The sequence below is a fragment of the Sus scrofa genome, chromosome 15, assembly GCF_000003025.6.
Source record: "Sus scrofa isolate TJ Tabasco breed Duroc chromosome 15, Sscrofa11.1, whole genome shotgun sequence".
Classification (NCBI taxonomy): domain Eukaryota; kingdom Metazoa; phylum Chordata; class Mammalia; order Artiodactyla; family Suidae; genus Sus; species Sus scrofa.
The window spans coordinates 121,201,029-121,221,474 of record NC_010457.5 but is presented as its reverse complement, the minus strand read 5'-3'; the positions used below and the strand labels follow the sequence as shown (position 1 = coordinate 121,221,474).

Here is a 20,446-nt window from a genome sequence, read left to right as displayed (position 1 = left end):
CTGTAGCTGCTGCCTATCAGGGATTGAACATACATCCTCATGGATACTGGATACTAGTTGGTTTGTTAATAGTGAGCCACAATGGGAACTCCCTAAGTATGCACTTGGCACAGTACACTCTAGGTATTATATTCTTTCCAGTAATGCAGCCTATAATTGAGTTTGTGAGCAGCATCATCACACTACTAGTTTTTTTTGTTTGTTTGTTTTTGCCTTTTAGGGTCACACCCACGGCACATGGATGTTCCCAGGCTAGGGATCCAATCGGAGCTACAGCCGCTGGCCTACGCCACAGCTCACGGCAACACCAGATACTTAACCTACTGAGTGAGGCCAGGGATCAAACCTGCAACCTCATGGTTCCTAGTCGGATTCATTTTCCTCCATGCCACGACAGGAACTCCACAATTAACTTTTCGAATGCATGGTTAAAGTGCACTGCTCTCCCCCCACCTGAAACATAAACTTGTAACCAAATCTTCTTCCCCTCAGTTTGTACTTCATTTTTTGTTTAGGCGAATTATAGGTTTCACATTTCTGTTCATTTTTCTCTCACTCATATGGACAGCTTTCTTCTTGTCTCTTTCATTATGGGACAGGAAATGGCCAGGATAGCTGATAACAAAACATTGTAGACAAATATATATATCACAACCATCAGACAGGGTGAATGTCAAGAATGGACTCTCGGAGTTCCCGTCACGGCTCAGCGGTTAAAGAATCCGACTAGGAACCATGAGGTTGCAGGTTCGATCCCTGGCCTTGCTCAGTGGGTTGAGGATCCAGCTGTGGTGTAGGCTGCAAACGCAGCTTGGATCCCGAGTTGCTGTGACTCTGGTGTAGGCCAGTGGCTACAGCCCTGATTAGATCCCTAGCCTGGGAACCTTCATATGCTGCGGGTATGGCCCTTTCTTTTCTAAGACCAAAAAAAAAAAAAAGAATGGACTCTCAAGGAAGTTCCTGTTGTGGCTCAGTAGTAATACTCAACTAGTATCCATGAGGACAAGGGTTCGATCCCTGGCCTCACTCAGTGGGTTAAGGAGCCAGTGTTGCTATATCTGGCATTGCTGTGGCTGTGGCTGGCAGCTGTAGCTCCAATTCGAATCCTAGCCAGGGAACTAATATGCCATGGGTGTGGCCCTAAAAGACAAAAAAAAAAAAAAAAAAAGGAGGACCTTCATGGAACTCCAAACCTATGGTGATGGTTTTCACCCAACTATAGGCTTCTGGCTGTATCTTCAAATTGCAAGTTTCACAAGGAAATAGATTATAGGTGGGGCACATGGCAGCCATTGTCTGATTAATTCTACTTTTCTTGAATTGCTTGTTTGATGATTAGAAGTGCTTTCTACTCTCTTCTGAAATCCTAGATGATTAAAAGTTCATGTTCCTTCACTGACAAAAGAAACCCTGAAGGTCTATCTCTCAGGCAAATGTGAAACAGATGGAAAGGAAAAAACTCTCCCATGCTTAGATGTGGCACAGAAGCCAACCTCAAACGCCAGGTAGCATTACCATATGGTATCTCTAGCCAAAGGCCATCTGTCCAGCTCCCGGCATTCCTCTAATGTTGTTCTTCCTCCAAAACCAAGGATTGCTAAACCAACCAGGGCCTGGTGGGACTCCTGGGCACACAAGCCTGTGTCCTCCAGTTCTTGTTTTTTGGTAAATAAGCTTTAGCCTCCAAGACCTCCCCTGAGCCCCAAAGGGTGGGTTCAAACAATTGTTCTTCAGGGAAGGGAGGGGATGCAGAGACCAGGGAGGAGCAGTTAGGAGACAATAGTGCAGTCTGGGGCGGGGTCCCGGTTCCTCTTCTAGGAAGGTACTTAATATCTTTTGAGTCCTTCCGCTACATTCTCAACAAATGGAAGACATTAACGACTTGATAAAGCATTCTTCTTTCTGCAAAGAAGTTAGACCACCAGAACCAATCCTGGGGCCACTAAACACAACGCAAGCTCGCCTCTACCCTGATCCTTATATGTGGTCCTATTTTCCACCCCCCAAACTATAAAACCACCTCATCTCTTCCAAAGGGGGCACAGTCTTCAAGGCATTAGCTTGCTGTGGCCTCCTTTTTCTGGCAAAACAATAAAACTATCTTTTTTTCCACCCAAAACTGTCTCCATATTTCTATTCAGCACCAGCAGAGGCCCCATTTCAGCAACCCCGAGAAACCTCTCTCTGTGAAGCCGAGATAGTAGGTTGGGTCTCTGTCACTCCCAGGTCCTCGAGCATCTTCCCATTTGTGTCCTGTTAACAGACAGGGGCTTCCTCTACTAGGGCCGTCGCTGGAGCCAAACTGCTTGGGTTTGGATCCTGGCTAAGACTCGGTAAAGTTAACCTATTAGTAAAATGGAATTAATAACATTATCTATCTCAGGATTGTGAAGAAAATACACGAGTTAATATAAAGCACCTAGAGTGCCAAGCACATATCCTGCATTCCATTAGCATCACACACTATGTCTTTAGTATTCCTGGGCCTGGCATCAGGTTGGATACAGGTATAAGTCTTGCTTATTAGGTTCCCCCACAATAGACGAGGACTGAAGTGAAGGAGTTAACTGTTAGTACGGAGATGGGTACGATTTCTTAGGAAATATTAAGGTTGTGGGCAACACCGTAGAAAACAATTGTTACAGGGTCCCAATTTTCTATTGATTGGGAAGCCAAAGTGGTTTCCTCCCGCAGTTTATTTGCACATGCTCAATCTCACTACGCATGTCACACCATCAGAGAACAAGGCTACAAGGGCAGGCGAGGACCTTCAGGGTAATCCTTGCTTCTGGCCTTGTTTTGCACCAGGGTAAACAAACAGCCAGGAGCGAGACCAGGGAGAAAGGAGGTACAGGCAGAACACAGAGGGAGGGAGAGTTCAGTGAGGCAGGCAGGCGGCAGTTCTAGCCATCAACACTTTATTCTTCCAGTCCACACCTGCACAGATGTTACTGTCCACTTCCTGACCCTAGTAGGGGGTCCCACCACACTTGGACCAAGAAGCAGGTCTCCTCATTCCTCCTTAGGGTAATAAGAAAGCCCCTCACCTGACAGGACAGAGTTCCTGCTAACACAGCACTGGCGCATGTGCTGTGGGACCCCTGCTCTCATATTGTGCTGGGATGACCCAGGGCAAGGGTGCAAGGGAGGTTACAGGGGCTACAGTGACCTAAGTGCATAACTACTGCCCTGACCCATCATCCAGGTTTCCTCTATCTGCAGGACAGGAGCCTCCCTAGAGGGAAGGAAGTGCTGGCAGAGTGGGGATTGAGCTGCTAAGGACAGGACACAGCAGGGAGATAAAGCAAGGCGGAGCATGGGACACGGTTTGTGAAAAAGGATAAAGTGCCTGAACTAACAACTGAGTGGGACACGAGGACAGAGCAGCACAGGTCCCTGAGGATAGGAGGAAAAAGAAAGGGACAGACCACCAGGGCTTGGGACATAGTGGAATGAAACCAGAGATGAGGCAGGGAGGCAAGTGGGAAGGACTCCCCAGCCCTGTTCATATCCACTAACCCAAATGTAAAATTATTTACAAACTTAAAATCAATCCCAGGTACTGTACCAGGCCCGGGACAGCAGGCAGGCAGGCAGGCAGGCGGAGGGCAGACTGGCTACGGCCTGATGGCCAGCTTCCGCACGTCTTGCTCCTCCCGAGTAGCAGGGAAAGGAGGAAACAGTGACAGCCCTAGCCAGGAAGCCCTACTGTGCCTGCAACTCCTTCCCCCACGGCTCATGGCTCTGCCACGGCCTGAGCCTCTTGGTCTGACTGTACCAGAGACAGGGTATCGGGCCCGAGGGGAGGAGGGGGTGGCGCATCAGGGGGCTCTGCCGATGTCTCTGGCCCCAACCCCAGCTCCGCATTCAGCTGCTCCAGCTCCCCCTGATCCAGCAACTCGAAGTCCTCAGTGGTGAGTGCCTCTTCTTCCTCAGGGGCAGGCAGGGGCTGGGGTGAGTCTTGGGGAAGAGGAGGGAGTACCGGGGGGGAGGGGACTGGGTCACTTTCAGCAAGGCAAAGTAGGGGTGACAGGGCGCTGGGTGGAGTGGTGAGGTCACCACTCATTGCCTCCGGGCTCAGTGTCGCCACTGGTCCTTCAGGGGAGAGCATCACTCCATCGGTGGGAGACCCTGCCCCATTGAAGTGCGTGTTCACAAAGTGAAGGGGGGATGAGAGCCGAAGCAAGGTTTCCTTGGATGCCACCTGTTCCTCCTCCAAGTCCAGGTTTTGCCTTGAGAGGGCTTGAGGGGGGCCCAGCAGGTCCTCGGGAGGGGCCAGGTCTGTCTCCTCTCCCTCCCCCAGCTCCCGACTCAGGGCCTCCTCTGGCTCGCTTGGCAGGCTCTGCTGGTCCAAATCTGTGCAAGAAGCAAAGGGCCAGGAATGCACCTGCTGCTCTGAGTAGCTGCAACAGGTCAATCAGCCGAGGACATGCAAGGCTGGGCTGGGCCTCAGGGGTTAAGATCTTTCAGGAGCCCGAGGCAGAAATGAAGGTCAGCTCCCCAGAGAAAAGAGTTGTAGGAGCAAGCACCAGAGAGCACGGCCAGCAGCTCAGAACAAGGAGTAGAAAGACTGGGAGGGACAAAAGGCTCCCCGTACCCTCTGACACATCAGTCAGCTGTGGAGTCGTCGCCCGGGATACTGAGAAGCCGCCACTTTCCAGTATGGAAGCCTCCTCGTCTGACAGTTCTGAGTCTGTAATGGCCAAAGCCAATGCTGTTTTCTTTACATCCACCTGCAGGAGAACCAGGATGAAAATGACGGGAGAGGGCATGAGAGAGCCCATTTTCCAGGAGCGTCCCCACCCCGCTGCCAACTCCCACCCCCTTGAGAGGTGGCTGCTCTAAAGCAGAGTGATTCTCCTCCAGCCTTCTGCCTGACACCCCATCTCCCTTGGACCTCACCACCGGGGAGAAGCCGGCCAGCTCTGCTTCGCTCTCACTCTCTGTCTCTGCCAGTGGCTCATCGCCTCCCGGGGGTGCGCTCTTCCCCTGGCGCTCTAGAGAAGCAAGCACAGCAGGGCAGTGACCAAGCAGGGACCATGGTGGGGGACAAACACAGCTAAGGGTCTGGAGAATATCTCAATCCCAGGGCATGGCACAAGCCACCAGCCAAGGTCCTGCCCCACTCCCCTCTCCCAGGTCCCAGGGCCCCTTACTCCTCTTGTCATGTTTGTGATGCAGGGCGTCAGCTTCTGCCTTCATGCTGTAGTCCAGCTGCATGAGCAAGGGCTCCAGGCGAGTGTACATCCTCTGGATCAGCTCATGATAGACCACCAGAGGCCACAGCAGGATACTCAGCACTGGGGGTTAGAGTCCACTCAGAGCTCCCTATGCCCACTTCCCAAGGGCCCTCATTCAACTGATACCCAAACAGAAAAGGCTGAAGGAAGCCGAAGTCCTTTCTCGAGGCCATGCCAACCTCTTCCTGTATCCACTGCCCTCCTCCCTACAGTGACTCTTCCGCTGTTACTAACATGACAGCCACCCCTGGAGAGCTCCATAAACGGGGAACCGAGCAGAGCGCACCATCCTCCCCTGGCGTCAGTGCAGGGAAAGAAGTCAGAGAGGGCTTTGGAAAGGGCAGGGGTCAGACCCTACTCACAGACAATGTAGGAAATCATAATCCCTGGAACATAGTGTCCCAGCACAGCCAGCACAGCACAGCCAGAGCAGACGCGAGCACAGAACTGCAGAGAAGAGTAAAGGGTCTGAGGAGAACTGTCGGCTGAGCTATGTGCTCTGCTCATTTGAATGAGAGATATTACTGCTCAGCTGGTGGAAGAAGGGGTGTGTGCCCGCTAGGAATGTGGTGATCTGGTTTAGTCAAGAGGATGCCCAAGACCACCGATGCAGAAAGTTTGCAACAAAACACTGCCAAACACCTATGATTCAAATTGCTCTGCCTTGGCAAGAAAGAGTGTCAGAACATCAGCAGCTTATTTTGCCTCCTGTACTAGGCTGCGGCTATCAACGCTGCCTCAGGGAGACATCAGGCCTTATCCTTCAGTCTCCAGCCAGAGGGTTTGAGTTACTCCTCCCCATTTCTATTTCTCCACAGTGTAGACAACCGCTACATGACATGGCGAAAATTACCTGAGCTGGATTCTGCCTCTTGTACTGCAGCAACTCCTGCAGGTGAATCTGGAAGGTGAGCCAGCTCTCAGCCAGGTATCTGCACAACTCGGGCACACTCAGCAGGTGCGGCCGGGCGCCTGACCCCGCACCCTCACTGGGGAGACATGACATGACCCCTGGAGGCCTCAGACACCAGTTTCCTAGGCACTCAGATCCCTCTGAGAATGCCAATGAGCTCTGCAGTCTAAGGGGACAACCCCACCTCCCAAAGAGAGGCTGCCCAACCCCCTCTGCCCCAGGATAGAAGGGGCAAGCACCCAAACACCTACACAAGAACCTAGGACCAAGCTTGTTACCAGTGCATTCACTATGCTGGGGTCTGTGCCTGCAAAAGTGGCAGCGTTGCCCTGCCCTGTGGTGGTAATACAGGGCACCAAGTAAGAGAGGATTTGGACATTTGTCTCCAAAGGGGAGCCTGCACTCACCTGTCAGAGTGTGGCTCCTCTGGGGATGATGCTGTAGAGAAAGGAGGAAGACAAGTTATCGGGTGGCAGAGCTCTCCCCAAGGCAGACACAGCTGCCCTTCCTCTGCAACCCCAGAGTGCTTTCTTCAAATGCCATTGCCAGGAAGTATTCTGTTGTTTATGTCTGTCTCCTTCTTTAGACTTTACCTTTTTCACAGGTGCCACATCTCATTCATGTTTACACCCCAAACAACTCATACACAGCCTAGCACACAGAGCTTCCAACTCTTTTTTTTTTTTTGTCTTTTTGCTATTTCTTTGGGGCCGCTCCCACGGCGTATGGAGGTTCCCAGGCTAGGGGTCGAATTGGAGCTGTAGCCACTAGCCTACACCAGAGCCACAGCAACGCCGGATCGTTAACCCACTGAGCAATGACAGGGACCGAACCCGCAACCTCATGGTTCCTAGTCGGATTCGTTAACCACTGCGCCACGATGGGAACTCCCCAACTCTTAAGTAAGTATGTGGATGACACAAAAAACATAATAAGAACTATAACATTCCTGTAACCCTATCATATGTGAAGCCCTACCATGAGCACGTAACATATATTAACCCATTTACTCTCCATCTCATTATGAGGTTCTAGAGTCCCTGTTTTATAGTTGAGGAAACTGGCAAATAGAAACAGAGATCAAGGGACGTTTACAAGGTGGTAAACATAAGAGAAGACAATGGAACCCAGGCAATCTGGCTGTAGAATCTACAATCTCAACTATGACACTCATAATGTTAGCTTTTTTTTTTTTTTTTTTTGTCTTTTTGTTTTTCTAGGTCCACATTCACAGCATATGGAAGTTCTAAGGCTAGGGGCTGAGTGGGAGCTGTAGTCACTGGCCTACACCACAGCCACAGAAACGCCAAATCCGAGCCGAGTCTGTGACCTACACCACAGCTCACCGCAACGCCGGATCCTTAACCCACTGAGCAAGGCCAGGGATCCAACCTGCGTCCTCACAGATGCTAGTTAGATTCGCTTCCGCTGAGCCAGGACAGACTCTCCTAACGTTAGTTTTGAAAACGGGAAAATTCTACTTTCCAACCAGACAGGGGAAAAGTGGTGCTTGGGAGGAAGGTGGCCTGCTGTACATCCCCTCAACATTCAACCCGGCCAGGAGGGTCAGGCAGAAAACAAGTGCTCAATGGGGCTTGGGGAAAAAAATGAAGTAACACTCACCCTGGATGGCAGGGAGGAAGCGAGGCTGCCAAAGATCCAGCAGAAAATAGGCTAAAAGTGAGATGCTGAGTAGAAAGATGGGCCGTAGGGACGAAGAAGACAGCAACCTTAAGGAGAGACAGGCATCTCAGCGGTGAGTGGGTGAGAAAGGCTCTCACATCCATCGCAAAAGGCGAACAAGCGCCCACTGATGGGGGAATGGGAACCTCTGGGCCTAGCTCGATAACCAAAGTCGAGTGGGAAATGGGAATGGGGCAACCCAGGCGGACAACAGCCTTTAAAAACCGAGAGATGGGTCTGCCCCAGGAAGGGAATGGTACTCCGGGTCCTCCCCGCCCCCGCTCGCCCGCGCAGCCCGGCCCCGCCCCCCTCCTCCTCCGAGGCCGTTACCAGAAGAGGCCGTTGAGCGCGGCCGCCGTGACCAGGCTGTGCAGCGGCTTCTCCCACACCAGCAGCCGCTGCGCTGCCGCCAGCACCGCCTCCCAGCCGCGGAGCCGCAGCCACAGCGTCGTGGCCAGGCGTCCCACCGCCTCGGCAGTGGCTGCCTCCTCCTCCGCCTCGCCGGTGGCCTCACCCATTCCTAAGCTCAGGCCCAGGCCCAGGCTCAGGCCCAGCCCTGGGCTCCCACCCGCGCCGGTGTTACCACCGCCACCACCACTAGCCATAGCCCCGCCGCAGCCGCCGCCCGAGCCCGCGAGGAGCCAGGGCTGCGCGGCCGCCGCCGGGGGCGCGTCAGGCGGAAGGGGGCGCACGCCGCGGAGCGGGCCGCCGAGGCCGCGGATGGGCGTCACGTGACGGCGGAGCGACGAACCCGTCACGTGAGGCGACCTAACCGCTGGGCTAGGGCGGTCTGCGCCTGCGTGCAGGCGGCTGCCGATGACCCTTCTCCTACGCAGGTGCGTGTTTTGGCTGCGCCGGGCGTTGTCAGCTTCCTGATTGATGGACTGTATCCCCGTGTTTCCCCACCCCAGCCAATTTTCTTCTCCCTATGTAGGCAGGGTAGCTAGGGAACCTGGTCCTGGCCCGGTATTCCCAGTGTGATGCGGCCGGGAAGGGCGACAAGTGGGCTTCGGATGCTCAGAGTCTTTCGTAGGAGCTATTTCTGCTCTGGAAGGGTGGCGGCCATCCCATTACTCAACCCTCGTCGTACTGGTCCTCCCCGTTCCCTCCCCTCAGCGAATAAACAAACACCACCGTTTGACTCTACAGACTCAAAAACACAGCTTCACCTGCTCAGAAAAGTTGTTTTCTTCCCGTCTCTTTCGGTAAACAAGCCCGCCTTCACGCATCGGAACTCCTTCTAATCCCTCGCTCAAGAGATTGGGGTCTGGGGGGAAGAGTTTAAAAATAAAACCCTATTAGGAGCTCTTTACTCTGGGGGGAGGGGACGTTGACACCATTTACTGTGGTTTACAATGTAACAAGCGTTTTATATTGCAGTCATTTAATCTGCAATAATCCTACGAAATATGTGCTTAACTATGTCTAAAATTACAGGCTATACTAAAAGGAGGATATAAAGCCAAACGTGCGCCTGCCACCTTGTACACAATTCACCCCTGTTAAACTTGTGCATTCTTTCTGACGCGTTTTAAATGTACGTTATATCTCTTTTTTAAAAGTTGGGGCCAACTCTCCGGCCCACGTCTTTATGTTTACATTTCTACGGATAGGAAAAGGTCAGCCGGGCGCGTTCATCCTCAGCGCGCCATGGTCCCTTCGGAACTGCCCTGATTTCTCAGACGAGGGCACCCTGGAGTTTAACTCCTGCGACTTGCCCCGGCTTCTCGACACCAGGCGTTCTAGCCTCGCTCCTTCCCCGGCTCGGCCCAGCGGGCGGCAGGAAGTGCGGGGCGGTGACTCTCCAGCGACACCCCCGCGGCTTGTAAACGCGAAGCAGACGCTCGGCGTGGCAAAGGCACCGTACGCGCCTCGCAACCGGGTCTTCTCTCTACTCGGTGAGGTGGGCGCCCCAGCCCTGGAGCTCCACTCCCGGGTTCGGAACCCAGATCCTGGAGCCCCACCCGGGGCGGAACAGGAAGACGTTCCCGCCCGTCGGGCTCCGCCTGCAGCCGCTGGCGCGAGGGGAGGGGGCTGCACCGGCGTGGGCGGCGGCCCGCGCGAGAGAGACCCGCGGGCAGGTGAACAGGCGATCAAGGACTGCTCCGCGGCCCCCTTTAATCTCGTTCCCTTCCCTTCCACCTTCTCAGGGCGGCGCCTGGCAGCGCGATGGACCTGGCCGGACTCCTGCTGGACGAAGAAGGCACCTTCTCCCTCGCCGGCTTCCAGGACTTCACAGTGAGCGCTCGTCCCGCCCCCTCCCCGGCCTCTCTTTGCTTGGAGCCCAAACCCCTGGCGCTCCCCTCCGGGCCCTAGCCGGGCCGCGAGCTTGCCTGATGGCTCTGCCGGGGAACCGGGCGTCAGCCGCTCGAGCCGTGCCTACTGGAGGCCCTGGTTGCTTGGGCCCCCAGGGAGAGCTGTGGGGGTGCAGGAATGGGGTAGGAGGTGACCAGCCGGGGCCCTTCTGGGAGAACTTTTCCTCGGGAGCCCTCAGCGGAGAAGGATTCCACCCCCTGCGGACAGACTGCCTTTGGCAAACAAGCCAGAGAGTTTGAGGCGGGGTGGGGCCCAGGCCCCATTAGCTGTGAGGCAGGCCTACCGTCCCGCACCCAGCTTCAAGCCCCGAGCCAGGATCTCCACCATACCTTTCCCTGCCCTTCACCCGCCGCCACCCTCTTGCCCTGTTCCAGTTCCTCCCAGGACACCAGAAGCTGAGTGCCCGGATCCGAAGGAGACTCTACTATGGCTGGGACTGGGAAGCTGACTGTAGCCTGGAGGAGCTCTCCAGCCCTGTGGCAGGTTAGACAGTGTTGTGGCCCTGGGCAAGTAAGCAGCCTGACAATGGGGTGGTTGGCCATCAGGAAAGTGACGCTAGGGGTACGCTGTGAGCCCCATTGTCTCTTCCTAGCCGGCGCATTGGGACTGCTCTAAGGAGAGGATTTGTATTTTTCTTTTTTTCCCTTGAGCCTAAATGAGTAAGAAACATTGCTATCTTACACATCTGTATCATTCTTCATCTGTATACCAGAAACTTTTGATTTTCCAACGATACCCATCCTGTATCTCCCAAACAAACAAGGCAGGTTTATCTTTTCAAATAAACTAGAATGAAGAACAAATCTAGGTAATTTCCGGTGCCAGGGAGCTAATCCTTCCTGTTGGAAGGAGCTGAAATTCAAACTTAGAATGGGCTTTTTGTCTCCTCGTGGGTGAATTTGACTTCTAGTTTGTTCCTATGGTTCTGTTCCCCAAGACCTCAGGTAATAAAGATTTGGGTCTTCGGCCAAAGGCAGTGGGACTACTGTAGGGGAGCTGTTGGCTCACTCTGCTTTCCTTCTGCCCCCTGCAGACATTGCTGTGGAACTGCTCCAGAAGGCCGCCCCCAGTCCTATTCGTCGGCTCCAAAAGAAATACGTAGCTCATGTGTCCCGGTGAGTCTGCCACTGAGAGAGACAAAGAGTGTTGGGGCCCTAGAGAGAGGAGAATGGTTATCTCTGAAGAGAAGTAGTAAAGATACAAGGATGAACGTCCTAAGAGTTATAAGACTTGAAAGGCCCTTGGGTTTAATTACTGATCCTTTCTGCTCCCCAGGGAGGCATGCATCTCCCCGTGTGCCATGATGCTAGCTCTGGTGTACATCGAGCGGCTCCGGCATCGAAATCCAGACTACCTACAGCACGTGTCATCCTCCGACTTGTTCCTGATCTCCATGGTGAGAGGCTCCCTTCCCGTCATCTCCCTGGAGAGCCAGGAGCCCGGGCGGGAAGCTCTGCTCACACTGCCTCTGGCTCCTCCGCAGATGGTGGCCAGCAAGTACCTCTATGATGAAGGGGAGGAGGAGGAGGTTTTCAATGATGAATGGGGGGCTGCTGGGGGTGTGGCCGTGCCCACTCTCAATGCCCTGGAGAGGGGCTTTCTGAGTGCCATGGTGAGTAGCTGTTGTCTCTCTTGCTTTGTTCTTCTGGCCTGTCTTTATGTTCTTTTCATCCTTTGTTTTTTTCTCTTTCAGCCTTCTGTTGTCTCTTTATTTCTTTTTCTGTCTGTCCTCCTCGTGTTTTTCCCTGTTAGTGTCTTCCCTTCTAGCCCTTAGAGACTCAGCCCAGCCTTTGGAGGTTCCTGGCGTGGTGAGGCCAGAAGTGGAACATCCCTCACCCCCCATTCCCTCAGGCCCCACAGGGTATGCTCTGAGTCAGAGTGTACTGGGCTCTGAATATTTGCTTCCAACTTTCTCTGTCCCCAGATTCTGAGTTCCCTATGGGCACAGACCATTCTCAGGATGATTTTTTTTTTCCCTTTGCTTTTACTGGAGGGTGCAGTGTGAAACCAGATCTGTGTAGTAATTAAATAAGTTAATACATAAAAGCTTTTGGAACAGGATCTGGCAGGCGATAAGTACCAAGTAAACATTACCCACAGTAGTGGTTGTAGGTGCTGCTGTGGTTTTGGTTATTAATTGACGGTGGCTCATATCCAAGCCTGGGTTGGTGCTCTTTTCTTCCTACCTATAGGATTGGCGTCTCTATACTGACCCTCGGGAGATCTTTGAGGTGCTGAGCTGGCTGGAGAGCTGGTAGGTTCTAGGAGTTGGGAAGAGTGGCTCAAGGGATTTTGGGGACTAAGGCCTAAGTCAAAGGAGCTGGACAGAGACGAGGATCTGTGTAATTAGGGTACGTGTGAGGGGAGAAGACAGGAGAGGGAGTCACCCATCGTAGTGGTTCCCAAACCTGTCTGCTGTCCTCTTTGTGGGCCCCTTTAGGGGGGGCAGGGGGCAGGAGAAGCTTATTTAAAATACAAATCCAGGTCTCACCCTTAGCTTCTGGATCAACAGATACCCCAGGAATCTGTTTTCCAAGGTCCCCAGTGTTTCCTGGAGGGGCCCCAGGGGAGAGCGTGCCCGTGGGCTAGCTGCAGGAGACTTGCAGACCCTTTCTGTCTCCCCCCACCCCCGACCCCCACAGCGTGGCCGAGCAACAGGGGCGCCGGCGGGGCTGGTACACCTATACGGACCTGTGTGTGCTGCTGGAGCAGCCTGCCTGGCAGCTGGCCCTGGGCTCCCTCTGCCAGCGCCTGGCCAAGGTGAGGAGGGGTCAGGAAGGGGAGGGAGCTCGGACTGGCTGGTGTGTCGGGTGGGACGGTGTAAAGCAGGGACAGAGGGCTCAGGAGATGGCATCTGGGAGTAGACGGTGACATCTCTAACTCGAACAGAAGTGTCCAGCGCTAAGGGGCGGGGGTGTTAGAGACGGACGCAGGTTTGGGGCGGGGCATTGGGACACTGACCTTCCTTACTCTCTCTCCTCAGCTGTCCTGCCTGTTGGCCATGGCTTATGTGAGCAGTGTGGCCCTGGCCGTGGCCTCGATGGCCGTAATACACCAGTCCTTAGGGCTGTCCTGCAGCCCGCCGCCTGGTCCCCCAGACCTTGGGCTGGCCTCCAGGTGCCTTCTGGAACCCTGCATACCTTCTCCCGTGCCACGGTGCCTGCCTTCTCCTGCTAATGTCTCTGGGTGCCTGGAAGGCGACACAGGGCTGCGTTCACTCTGGGGGAGTCTTCTGGCCTCATTGACTCCGCCACCATTGCCTCCCCCGGATTCACCTGCCCCTACAAGTCTCCTCCGTAACTGCCCCCTTTGCCAGAAGCTCCGGAAGGACTCCCCAACCTGTCGCACCTGCCATCACCTGAACCGTACCATCCCCACTGGGCGCCCCCGCCCCTGGTCCCACTCCCACGGCCTGGCTCCACCTTGGCCTTGGAGCCCAATGCCTTCTCTGCTCCCGCAGCCCCAGCAGTGTTCCCTTTTCAGTGTCATGGAGCTGGCCCGCCTCAAGTCTTTCATTTTCCCAGGCTAGGTAGGGTCCTGAGGAATGCATTCGGAGGATGCGGGAGTCCCTGAGAACCTGGAGGAGCAAAACTTAATCTGGGTCCTTGGCCGGTCCCCTGTCCTCCTGGGCGATGGCGCTTAAGGGGGTAGTGGGGCAGAAGGACTGACGATCACCTGCTCTCCTAGACCTCTGGGGCTGGCTGGGCTGTGGTGACGCTGGGGAAAGCTTCAGCTTGGCGACCCAGTCTGTGTCACAGGTGGACAGGGGAGAAGCCCCTGTCTCCCCATTTGCCCTGGGATCTTCTAGACTTTTGCTTTTGAGTTTCCTAGGCGGGGGGAGGGGAGGGAGGAAACATCGGCGGGGTCCGCGTGATGTCCCTGAGGCAGGAGAGGTGGGGACGGACAGGGCCACTGGGGGAAGCTGGTGAGGGAGGGTGGGTGGGGCGGGAAAGTCACTGGACACCCGTCCCCTGGACAGAGTCTAGAGGAGCCCTGGGCTGCTGGGACCTTTAACCTTGACCTTGATTTTCCAACTTTCTCTTCCTAGTCCCCTGCTTCTGGGCCTCCCTCTCTTCCTGTCCTTTCCCGGGTGTCCTCTTCACAGGCCTCTCTGGCCACCGCTTTATATCTGGGTTTTTCACGCTTTTGTAGAACTAAGGTTTCAATAAACAGTTTCGGTTGCATGGCCTGGACTCTTCCTTCTGCAGCAGCCCCTTAACTCTCCTCCCCACATCTGCCCTCTCAGCCTCCCTACTCCCCCAGCCCCCAGCCTGCGGTTCCTCCTCTCTGAGCCCCCACTGCAGACCTTCCCTGTTGTTTGAGGATTACAGGCTCCTACTTCAAACTCCCCGCCCTTGTCCCTGCTCCTGGCACCCTGGAGTCCCTAGCGCTGCTCCACTCAAGTGTGGTGTGGCACAGGTGGTGATGGTGCTGTGCCCTGGGGGTAGCCCTGACTGTCACATGTTTGGAGTGAGCACCGTCTTTGGGGATCCTGGAGCACATCTCGTGGAGAGAGGCCAAGCCAAGTATCCAGCAGAGCCCCACAAGCTCCTGGAGGACAGGCCCAAGGACACCTTATCTCTCTCCTGACTTCCTTTCTGGTCTGACACGTGGGCCTAGTCGACGTTGTGAAAGAGAAGACCAAGGCCGGGTGTTCACCCGAAGAAGGAAACCTGAGCAGCCAGCTGGTCTGAGGGCAGTTAGGATCACTTATGGGGATACACAGCAGGGATGGTACTGCCCCTTTGGGGGCATTTTGGAAATTTATGGGACATAGTTTGACACAAAATTTTGAAGGATCAGACTTAACTGGCATTTAGTTGGCTTGCACAAGATGCTACACATCTGAAAAGCTCAGGAACCCCTGCCCTCCTATTATGAAGCTTTCCCAAGACAGCTTTTGAATGGCCAGCTGGTCAGCATGTACATGAAAACCCGTTTATATTTATCTAAGCCCAGAACCCTCCGATGTTTTACATGTAAACAGAATGGTTTTTGCACATTTGGGGAAAGACTCAGTTTGCCAGCACTGCATCTTTGGGTAAATTAAACTGTGCTTTGCTCATCACTTTATCAAAAATTTGTTCTCTATTTTGGAACATCAGATCACCGATGGCAGCATTGCCTGTGGTTACATGTGTCATCAGGAAAGCACCGACATCCCTTGGCAGTGTAGCTGTCACATCCATGGTCATTCCACGTACAGGGGTGGGCACTGGGCTACTTCATGTCTTCTGGTTTAGCTGGACCCATGCTTTCACACTTTGAAATACCTGTTATTTCTCCTTCATTTACCTTTTATTTCTCCTGTATAGTACAGTGATGACCCTCTGGAGCTGTGGTCGCTGTTGTTATACAAGATACAGGGATGTTTCCTTTTGAGGTAGTCCAGGGGCTTGACCCTAAAATGGTTGAGAACTTGGGTATAATTGTGATGGTTCCAAATGGCAGTGATAAAGAGGGAACACAGGCTGAAATCTCCACAGGCTATTTATTATTATTATTTTAAAAAATCTTTTTGTCTTTTTAAGGCCGCACTGGCAGCACTTGGAAGTTCCCAGGCTAGGGGTTGAATGGGAGCTATAGCTGCCAGCCTACACCACAGCCACAGCGACGCAGGATCCGAGCAGCGTCTGCAACCTAAACCCCAGCTCATGGCAATGCCAAATCCTTAACCTACTGAGCAAGGCCAGGAATTGAACCTGCGTCCTCGTGGATACTAGTCAGATTTGTTTCCACTCAGCCACGATGGGAATTCCTCCCCAGGCTATTAAAAATTTTTTTTTTGTGGTGGGGGTGTTCCCATGGTGGGGCAGTAGAAATGAATCTGACTAGGAACCATGAGGTTGTGGGTCCAACCCCTGGCCTCACTCAGTGGGTTAAGGATCTGGAATTGCTGTGGCTGTGGCATAGGTTGGCAGCTACAGCTCCGATTCAACCCCTAGCCCGGGAACCTCCATGTGCCTTAGGTGCGGCCCTAAAAGACAAAAAGACAAAAAAAAAAAAAAAAAAAAAAATTTTTTTTTTTTGTCTTTTGAGGGTTACAGCCATGGCATATAGTGTTGCGAGACATGTTTTTATAATATTTTCTTAGCCTCTTTGCTGAAAAATCCATCTTGTCCTTCCTTCCTTTGTCCCGTCTTCCTGCTTGAGAAACAGTCACGGTGATGGTAAATGACTTAAGAACAAAGACCTACGGGCATGGGTTATTCGCGGGGTCAGCTGAATAAGGACATAATACAATGGTCTAGGCGCGCAGGACCTGTGCAGATTGGCACGCCATTTGCACAAGCATGATATGTCCTCTAAAGACTAAGAGAAAGAGGAACCTCATGACCAAGTGGTTTATGAGTGGTCGTTAACAGAATATGCATTAGGAAAGAGAACCAAGGTGCAAACCTAGGCACACAGGGTTGCCACAAATAGGCATGCCCTTTGCAGAAGCACAGTGCGGATTCTCTGAAATGCTATGCAGAGACAGCTAACTCAAATGCTAATGATTCTTAAATGCCTATAGTTTAGAGTAAAAAGTTTAACCCTTTACCAGCTAAGTGACTTTTAAAATAATTAAAAAAAAAACCAAACCCCATATCCTGCACCTATAACCCCCTTTTCACTTGACATAATCCTCAAGAGCACAATAAAAGCAGTGTGGTTTCTTGAGGCAGGGCTTTTGGTCCCTGAGACCTTGAGTCCCCCTGTCCCCACCTTTCCTTAAGATAAATGTCTCTGTGTCTTGTTTTATGTTAACTTTTTTTTCCTTAAGTTCCATAGCACCGGTTCTTCAGCCCCATCCTGCTGAGCTGGTCTCGGCAATATGGAAGTTCCCAGTCTAGGGGGTCAAATCGGGCTTACGCCATATCCACAGCAACTTGGGATCCAAGCCTCACCTCATCCAAGACCTACACTGTAACTTGCTGCAACATTGGATCCTTAACCTACTGAGGAAGGCCAGGGATCAAACCCACATCGTCATGGATACTAGCCTCGTTCTTAACCCACTAAGCCACAGTGGGACTCCCTCCCCCAGGCTATTTTAGAGGCTTCCTTCCCACCACTCCTATCCTGGAACAGGGGATCTAGCTGGAGATTCTTGGGGGGAGGGGGCCATCACTTGGCTCCTCGGTTAATGGGTGATGGAATTTGCACAAGAGCTGGGCAAAGGTGAAGGGCCATGTCCTCCCCCAAGCCCTTCATCCCTTCTCTCCGCTTGGTTGACGACCCCCCCCCCGCCCCCTCCCCCGCTCCAGGTGGCTAACTTCATCCAAACTCTGACCTCTTACTCTCCCTACTTAACTCTGGCCCAGGGCAGCCAACAAGACGAAAGGCAGGGCGGCATGAGCCAAACACCCCCCAAGCCACACCACTCCTCTCCGTGGGCTCCCAGGCTCCCCCAGCTCCTCTGCCACGGCCACCTGCTGTCCAAAAGCCCTCCTCCCACTCTTGGGTGGCTCTGTGTGGGCCTCCTCCTTGGGGCCTCAGCTGTCTTCTGGCTCTGCAGGTAGGAAGCAGAGGTGCAGGAGTTGGTGCTGGCTTAAGGGGGTGTTGGAGGGAGTAAGTGTGGCATAAGAACCTTCTGGAAGCAGATATTCCTGCCTAGTTCTGAAGACTGTGCCTCCCCATTCCATCCCCTGCAGCATGTCTTGGTCCTGGCTTCTCTGCTCTGTGCCTCCCACCTGCTCCTGCTTCGAAGTCTCCCCCCGGAAGGCCTCTCTTACCCCCCTGCCCAGCTCCTAGCCTCCAGCCTCTTTTCCTGTGGCATGTCTACCACCCTGCAAACTTGGATGGGCAGCAGGTGAGGGTGACACCCTGGAGCGAAGGGGATAGGGTCCCAGCGGGTAGGAGAGGAAGGGGGGTCTTTTGGGAGCTGCCACATGTTTCCAGACCTGCTGGGGCTGCTGTTCCTACAGGCTGCCTCTTGTCCAGGCTCCATCCTTAGAGTTTCTTATCCCTGCTCTGGTACTGACCAGCCAGAAGCTACCTCTGCCCAACCGAACACCAGGAAACTGTGAGCACAGAGCAAGGGCACAGGTTGAGGGTGTGGTGGGGTGCTCATCTGAGCACACAGGTGTAAGTGGGTGCAGAATTGAGACTGGGCAGGGCTGGGAGAGTTAGGTGCTGTGGGGTGGTAGAGCTGGGCCAGCACCAGTCAGAACCGTATAGCAATGAGTCTCCATCCCATGTAACCCTCTCTCCTCTCCACGCCTCCGATGTCTGTCTCCCAGCCTCTCTCGTGCTGAGCCCGTGCAGGGGGGCTGGTTGCCAAGGCCCGGAGCTCTGGAATACTTCTCTCCGAGAGGTGAGTGCCTGGGGAGGGAGAGGGTTTTGCAGGGACGGAGATGCTCTGGGAGAAGGAGTAGGGAGAGGGTTTTGCAGGGACAGAGATGCTCTGGGAGAAGGAGTAGGGAGAGGAACCCCTCCTGGAATAAGTTAAGCAGTCCAGGCTGAGGAGTTCCCTCTGTGGCACAGTGGGTTAAGGACCTGGCATGGCTGTAGCTGTGGCTAGGTCACAACTCAGACTGGGATTTGGTCCCTGGCCCAGGAAATGATTGAGCAGCAGGATGTTTTCTCCTTGTCTTATTCTCCACTCCACCAGGTGTCTGGGGCTGTGGTGGTGTCCGGGCTGCTGCAGGGCACGCTGGGGCTGCTGGGGGGTCCTGGCCACTTGTTCTCCCACTGTGGGCCCCTGGTGCTGGCCCCCAGCCTGGTTGTGGCAGGGCTCTCTGCCCACAAGGAGGTGGCCCTGTTCTGTTCCACTCACTGGGGCCTGGCATGGCTGTACGTAAGTTCTGAGAAGCAGGCGTAGTGACCGGTGTGGTGTGTGGGAGCAGGGGGAGGGCAGCGCTGCTGGCTCTACCAGATTCAGCAGCTGCCTCGGCAGGGAACCCCTTGGTGGATTTGGAAGCCAGGACTCTTGCTGGGTCACCTTGACTTTCACCGTCTCCAACTGGCCCTCAAGGATCCCTCCTTCCCTCTCCATAGGGGGGCTTGCTCCTCTGGGCCCCCCTTTTATGGTCTTCTGCCACTCCCACCTCCACTGCCCCCTTGGGGATGCCTGCTTCCCCTTGCTCCTAAAGCTCTGCCCCTCTCCTAGGCTTATCCTGCTCGTGGTGGTCTGTTCCCAGCACCTGGGCTCCTGCCCGTTACCCCCACGCCCCTGGAGGCCAGCTGCGACCTCTTCAACCCACACTCCCATCGCTGCCTTCAGGGTCCTCTCGGTATGTAGGGGTCTGGGCAGGGGCCGTCGAGGTTAGAAGGGCTGGCATAGGATCCTCGGTCCGCCCCCTATCTTTAGGTTTCTGTCTCCCCCTCCAAGCTTCTGGGGGCAGAGTTCTTTCCCCTCTCGGTTTTGCCCCTCAGGTGCTGATCCCAGTGGCCTGTGTGTGGACCATCTCTGCCCTTCTGGGGCTCAGCATCACCCCCCTGGAGCTGTCTGCCCCCACCGAGGCACCGTGGTTTTGGCTGCCTCACCCAGGTAGGTTTCCTCCAAGTCCTCCATCCTCTTACTCGAATAAAGGTGTCTTTTTTTGAACTCAAGATTTAATGAATTTCATTTCGGAGTTAAGTCCTGTGTGTTCTCAAAACATACAGAGGACAGGGCGTTCCTATCCTTGTGGCTCAGCCGGTAAAGAACCCAACATAGTCTCCGTGAGGATGCAGTTTGATTCCTGGTCTCGCTCAGTGGGTTAAGGGTCTGGTGAGCTGTGGCGTAGGTTTTAGACAAGGCGCTGCTGTGGCTGTGGCGAAGGCTGGCAGCTGCAGCTCTGATTGGACCCCTAGCCTGGAACTTCCATATGCTGAAGGTGCAGTCACACACAAACACACACACAAATACATACAGAGGATAGAAATTACCAGTCCAAGGGGCAATGCCAGGACCTCACCACAGATGTTTTACTTAGCGTTAAAAGACAACTCTAATGGAGTTTCCATCGTGGCTCAGTGGTTAACGAACCTGATTAGCATCCATGAGGATGCGGGTTTGACCCCTGGCCTTGGTCAGTGGGTTAAGGATCGGCGCTGCCGTGAGCTGTGGTGTAGGTCACAGATGCAGCTTGGATCCCATGTGGCTGTGGCATAAGCCAGCGGCTACAGCTCTGATTAGACCCCCAGCCTGGGAATCTCCATATGCCGAGGGTGCAGCCCTAGGAAAGACAAAATGACAAAAAAAAAAAAAAAAACCAACCAAACAAAGAATGTTCTGTTGAGTGCGTATTATGTGCCAGGCATGTGATGGGGCATAAACGCAATAGACACAATACCTGCAGTCATGAAGCTTATAATCTGTTGGGAA

The 20,446-nt window shown here is 53.9% G+C and overlaps 3 protein-coding genes across 8 annotated transcripts in view; 2 read left to right on the top strand and 1 right to left on the bottom strand.

The window, feature by feature from the left end:
• RETREG2 (reticulophagy regulator family member 2) lies at positions 2,679-9,105 on the bottom strand. Of its 3 annotated transcripts, none has more exons than XM_021074927.1 (9): positions 9,006-9,105; positions 7,777-7,883; positions 6,561-6,591; positions 6,094-6,229; positions 5,603-5,687; positions 5,157-5,300; positions 4,903-4,997; positions 4,598-4,733; positions 2,679-4,356 (listed from the first exon to the last, which is right to left on the bottom strand). In XM_021074927.1, the coding sequence occupies exons 5-9, from the start codon at positions 5,619-5,621 to the stop codon at positions 3,737-3,739; spliced, it is 1,014 nt and encodes a 337-aa protein (XP_020930586.1). In that variant the 5' UTR covers positions 5,622-5,687; positions 6,094-6,229; positions 6,561-6,591; positions 7,777-7,883; positions 9,006-9,105; the 3' UTR covers positions 2,679-3,736. The 3 variants fall into 3 exon arrangements, with proteins under 3 accessions (XP_020930586.1, XP_001925601.3, XP_020930585.1); XM_001925566.5 differs by lacking the exon at positions 9,006-9,105 and adding an exon at positions 8,167-8,589; XM_021074926.1 differs by lacking the exon at positions 9,006-9,105 and adding an exon at positions 8,167-8,580 and having other exon boundaries at positions 6,094-6,141.
• CNPPD1 (cyclin Pas1/PHO80 domain containing 1) lies at positions 8,587-14,336 on the top strand. 4 transcript variants are annotated; one of them, XM_021074929.1, is made up of 10 exons: positions 8,587-8,672; positions 9,450-9,739; positions 9,987-10,074; positions 10,527-10,635; positions 11,186-11,267; positions 11,428-11,548; positions 11,636-11,764; positions 12,345-12,406; positions 12,795-12,912; positions 13,136-14,336. In XM_021074929.1, exons 3-10 carry the CDS (start codon positions 10,006-10,008, stop codon positions 13,679-13,681), a joined length of 1,236 nt encoding a protein of 411 aa, XP_020930588.1. In that variant the 5' UTR covers positions 8,587-8,672; positions 9,450-9,739; positions 9,987-10,005; the 3' UTR covers positions 13,682-14,336. The 4 variants fall into 4 exon arrangements, with proteins under 4 accessions (XP_020930588.1, XP_013839973.2, XP_020930587.1 ...); XM_021074928.1 differs by lacking the exon at positions 8,587-8,672 and adding an exon at positions 8,707-9,041; XM_013984519.2 differs by having other exon boundaries at positions 9,450-10,074.
• SLC23A3 (solute carrier family 23 member 3) overlaps positions 17,485-20,446 on the top strand; it is a 98,191-nt gene continuing 95,229 nt past the window's right edge. Inside the window, 7 exon segments of the mRNA XM_021074746.1 lie at positions 17,485-17,653; positions 17,790-17,947; positions 18,063-18,160; positions 18,378-18,451; positions 18,749-18,930; positions 19,247-19,370; positions 19,513-19,627. Coding sequence (XP_020930405.1) covers positions 17,913-17,947; positions 18,063-18,160; positions 18,378-18,451; positions 18,749-18,930; positions 19,247-19,370; positions 19,513-19,627 — 628 coding nt within the window. The 5' untranslated portion in view covers positions 17,485-17,653; positions 17,790-17,912.

Coding starts and splice junctions, on each gene's coding strand:
- CNPPD1 (XM_021074929.1), top strand. CDS start 10,006: ATGGACCTGGCCGGACTCCTGCTGGACGAAGAAGGCACCTTCTCCCTC. Junction 11,765..12,344: donor GGGGCTTTCTGAGTGCCATG/GTGAGTAGCTGT, acceptor TCCTACCTATAG/GATTGGCGTCTCTATACTGA. Junction 12,407..12,794: donor CTGAGCTGGCTGGAGAGCTG/GTAGGTTCTAGG, acceptor CGACCCCCACAG/CGTGGCCGAGCAACAGGGGC.
- RETREG2 (XM_001925566.5), bottom strand. CDS start 8,441: ATGGCTAGTGGTGGTGGCGGTGGTAACACCGGCGCGGGTGGGAGCCCA. Junction 4,734..4,902: donor TGGCCGGCTTCTCCCCGGTG/GTGAGGTCCAAG, acceptor GTTCTCCTGCAG/GTGGATGTAAAGAAAACAGC. Junction 4,357..4,597: donor GCTGACTGATGTGTCAGAGG/GTACGGGGAGCC, acceptor CTTCTTGCACAG/ATTTGGACCAGCAGAGCCTG.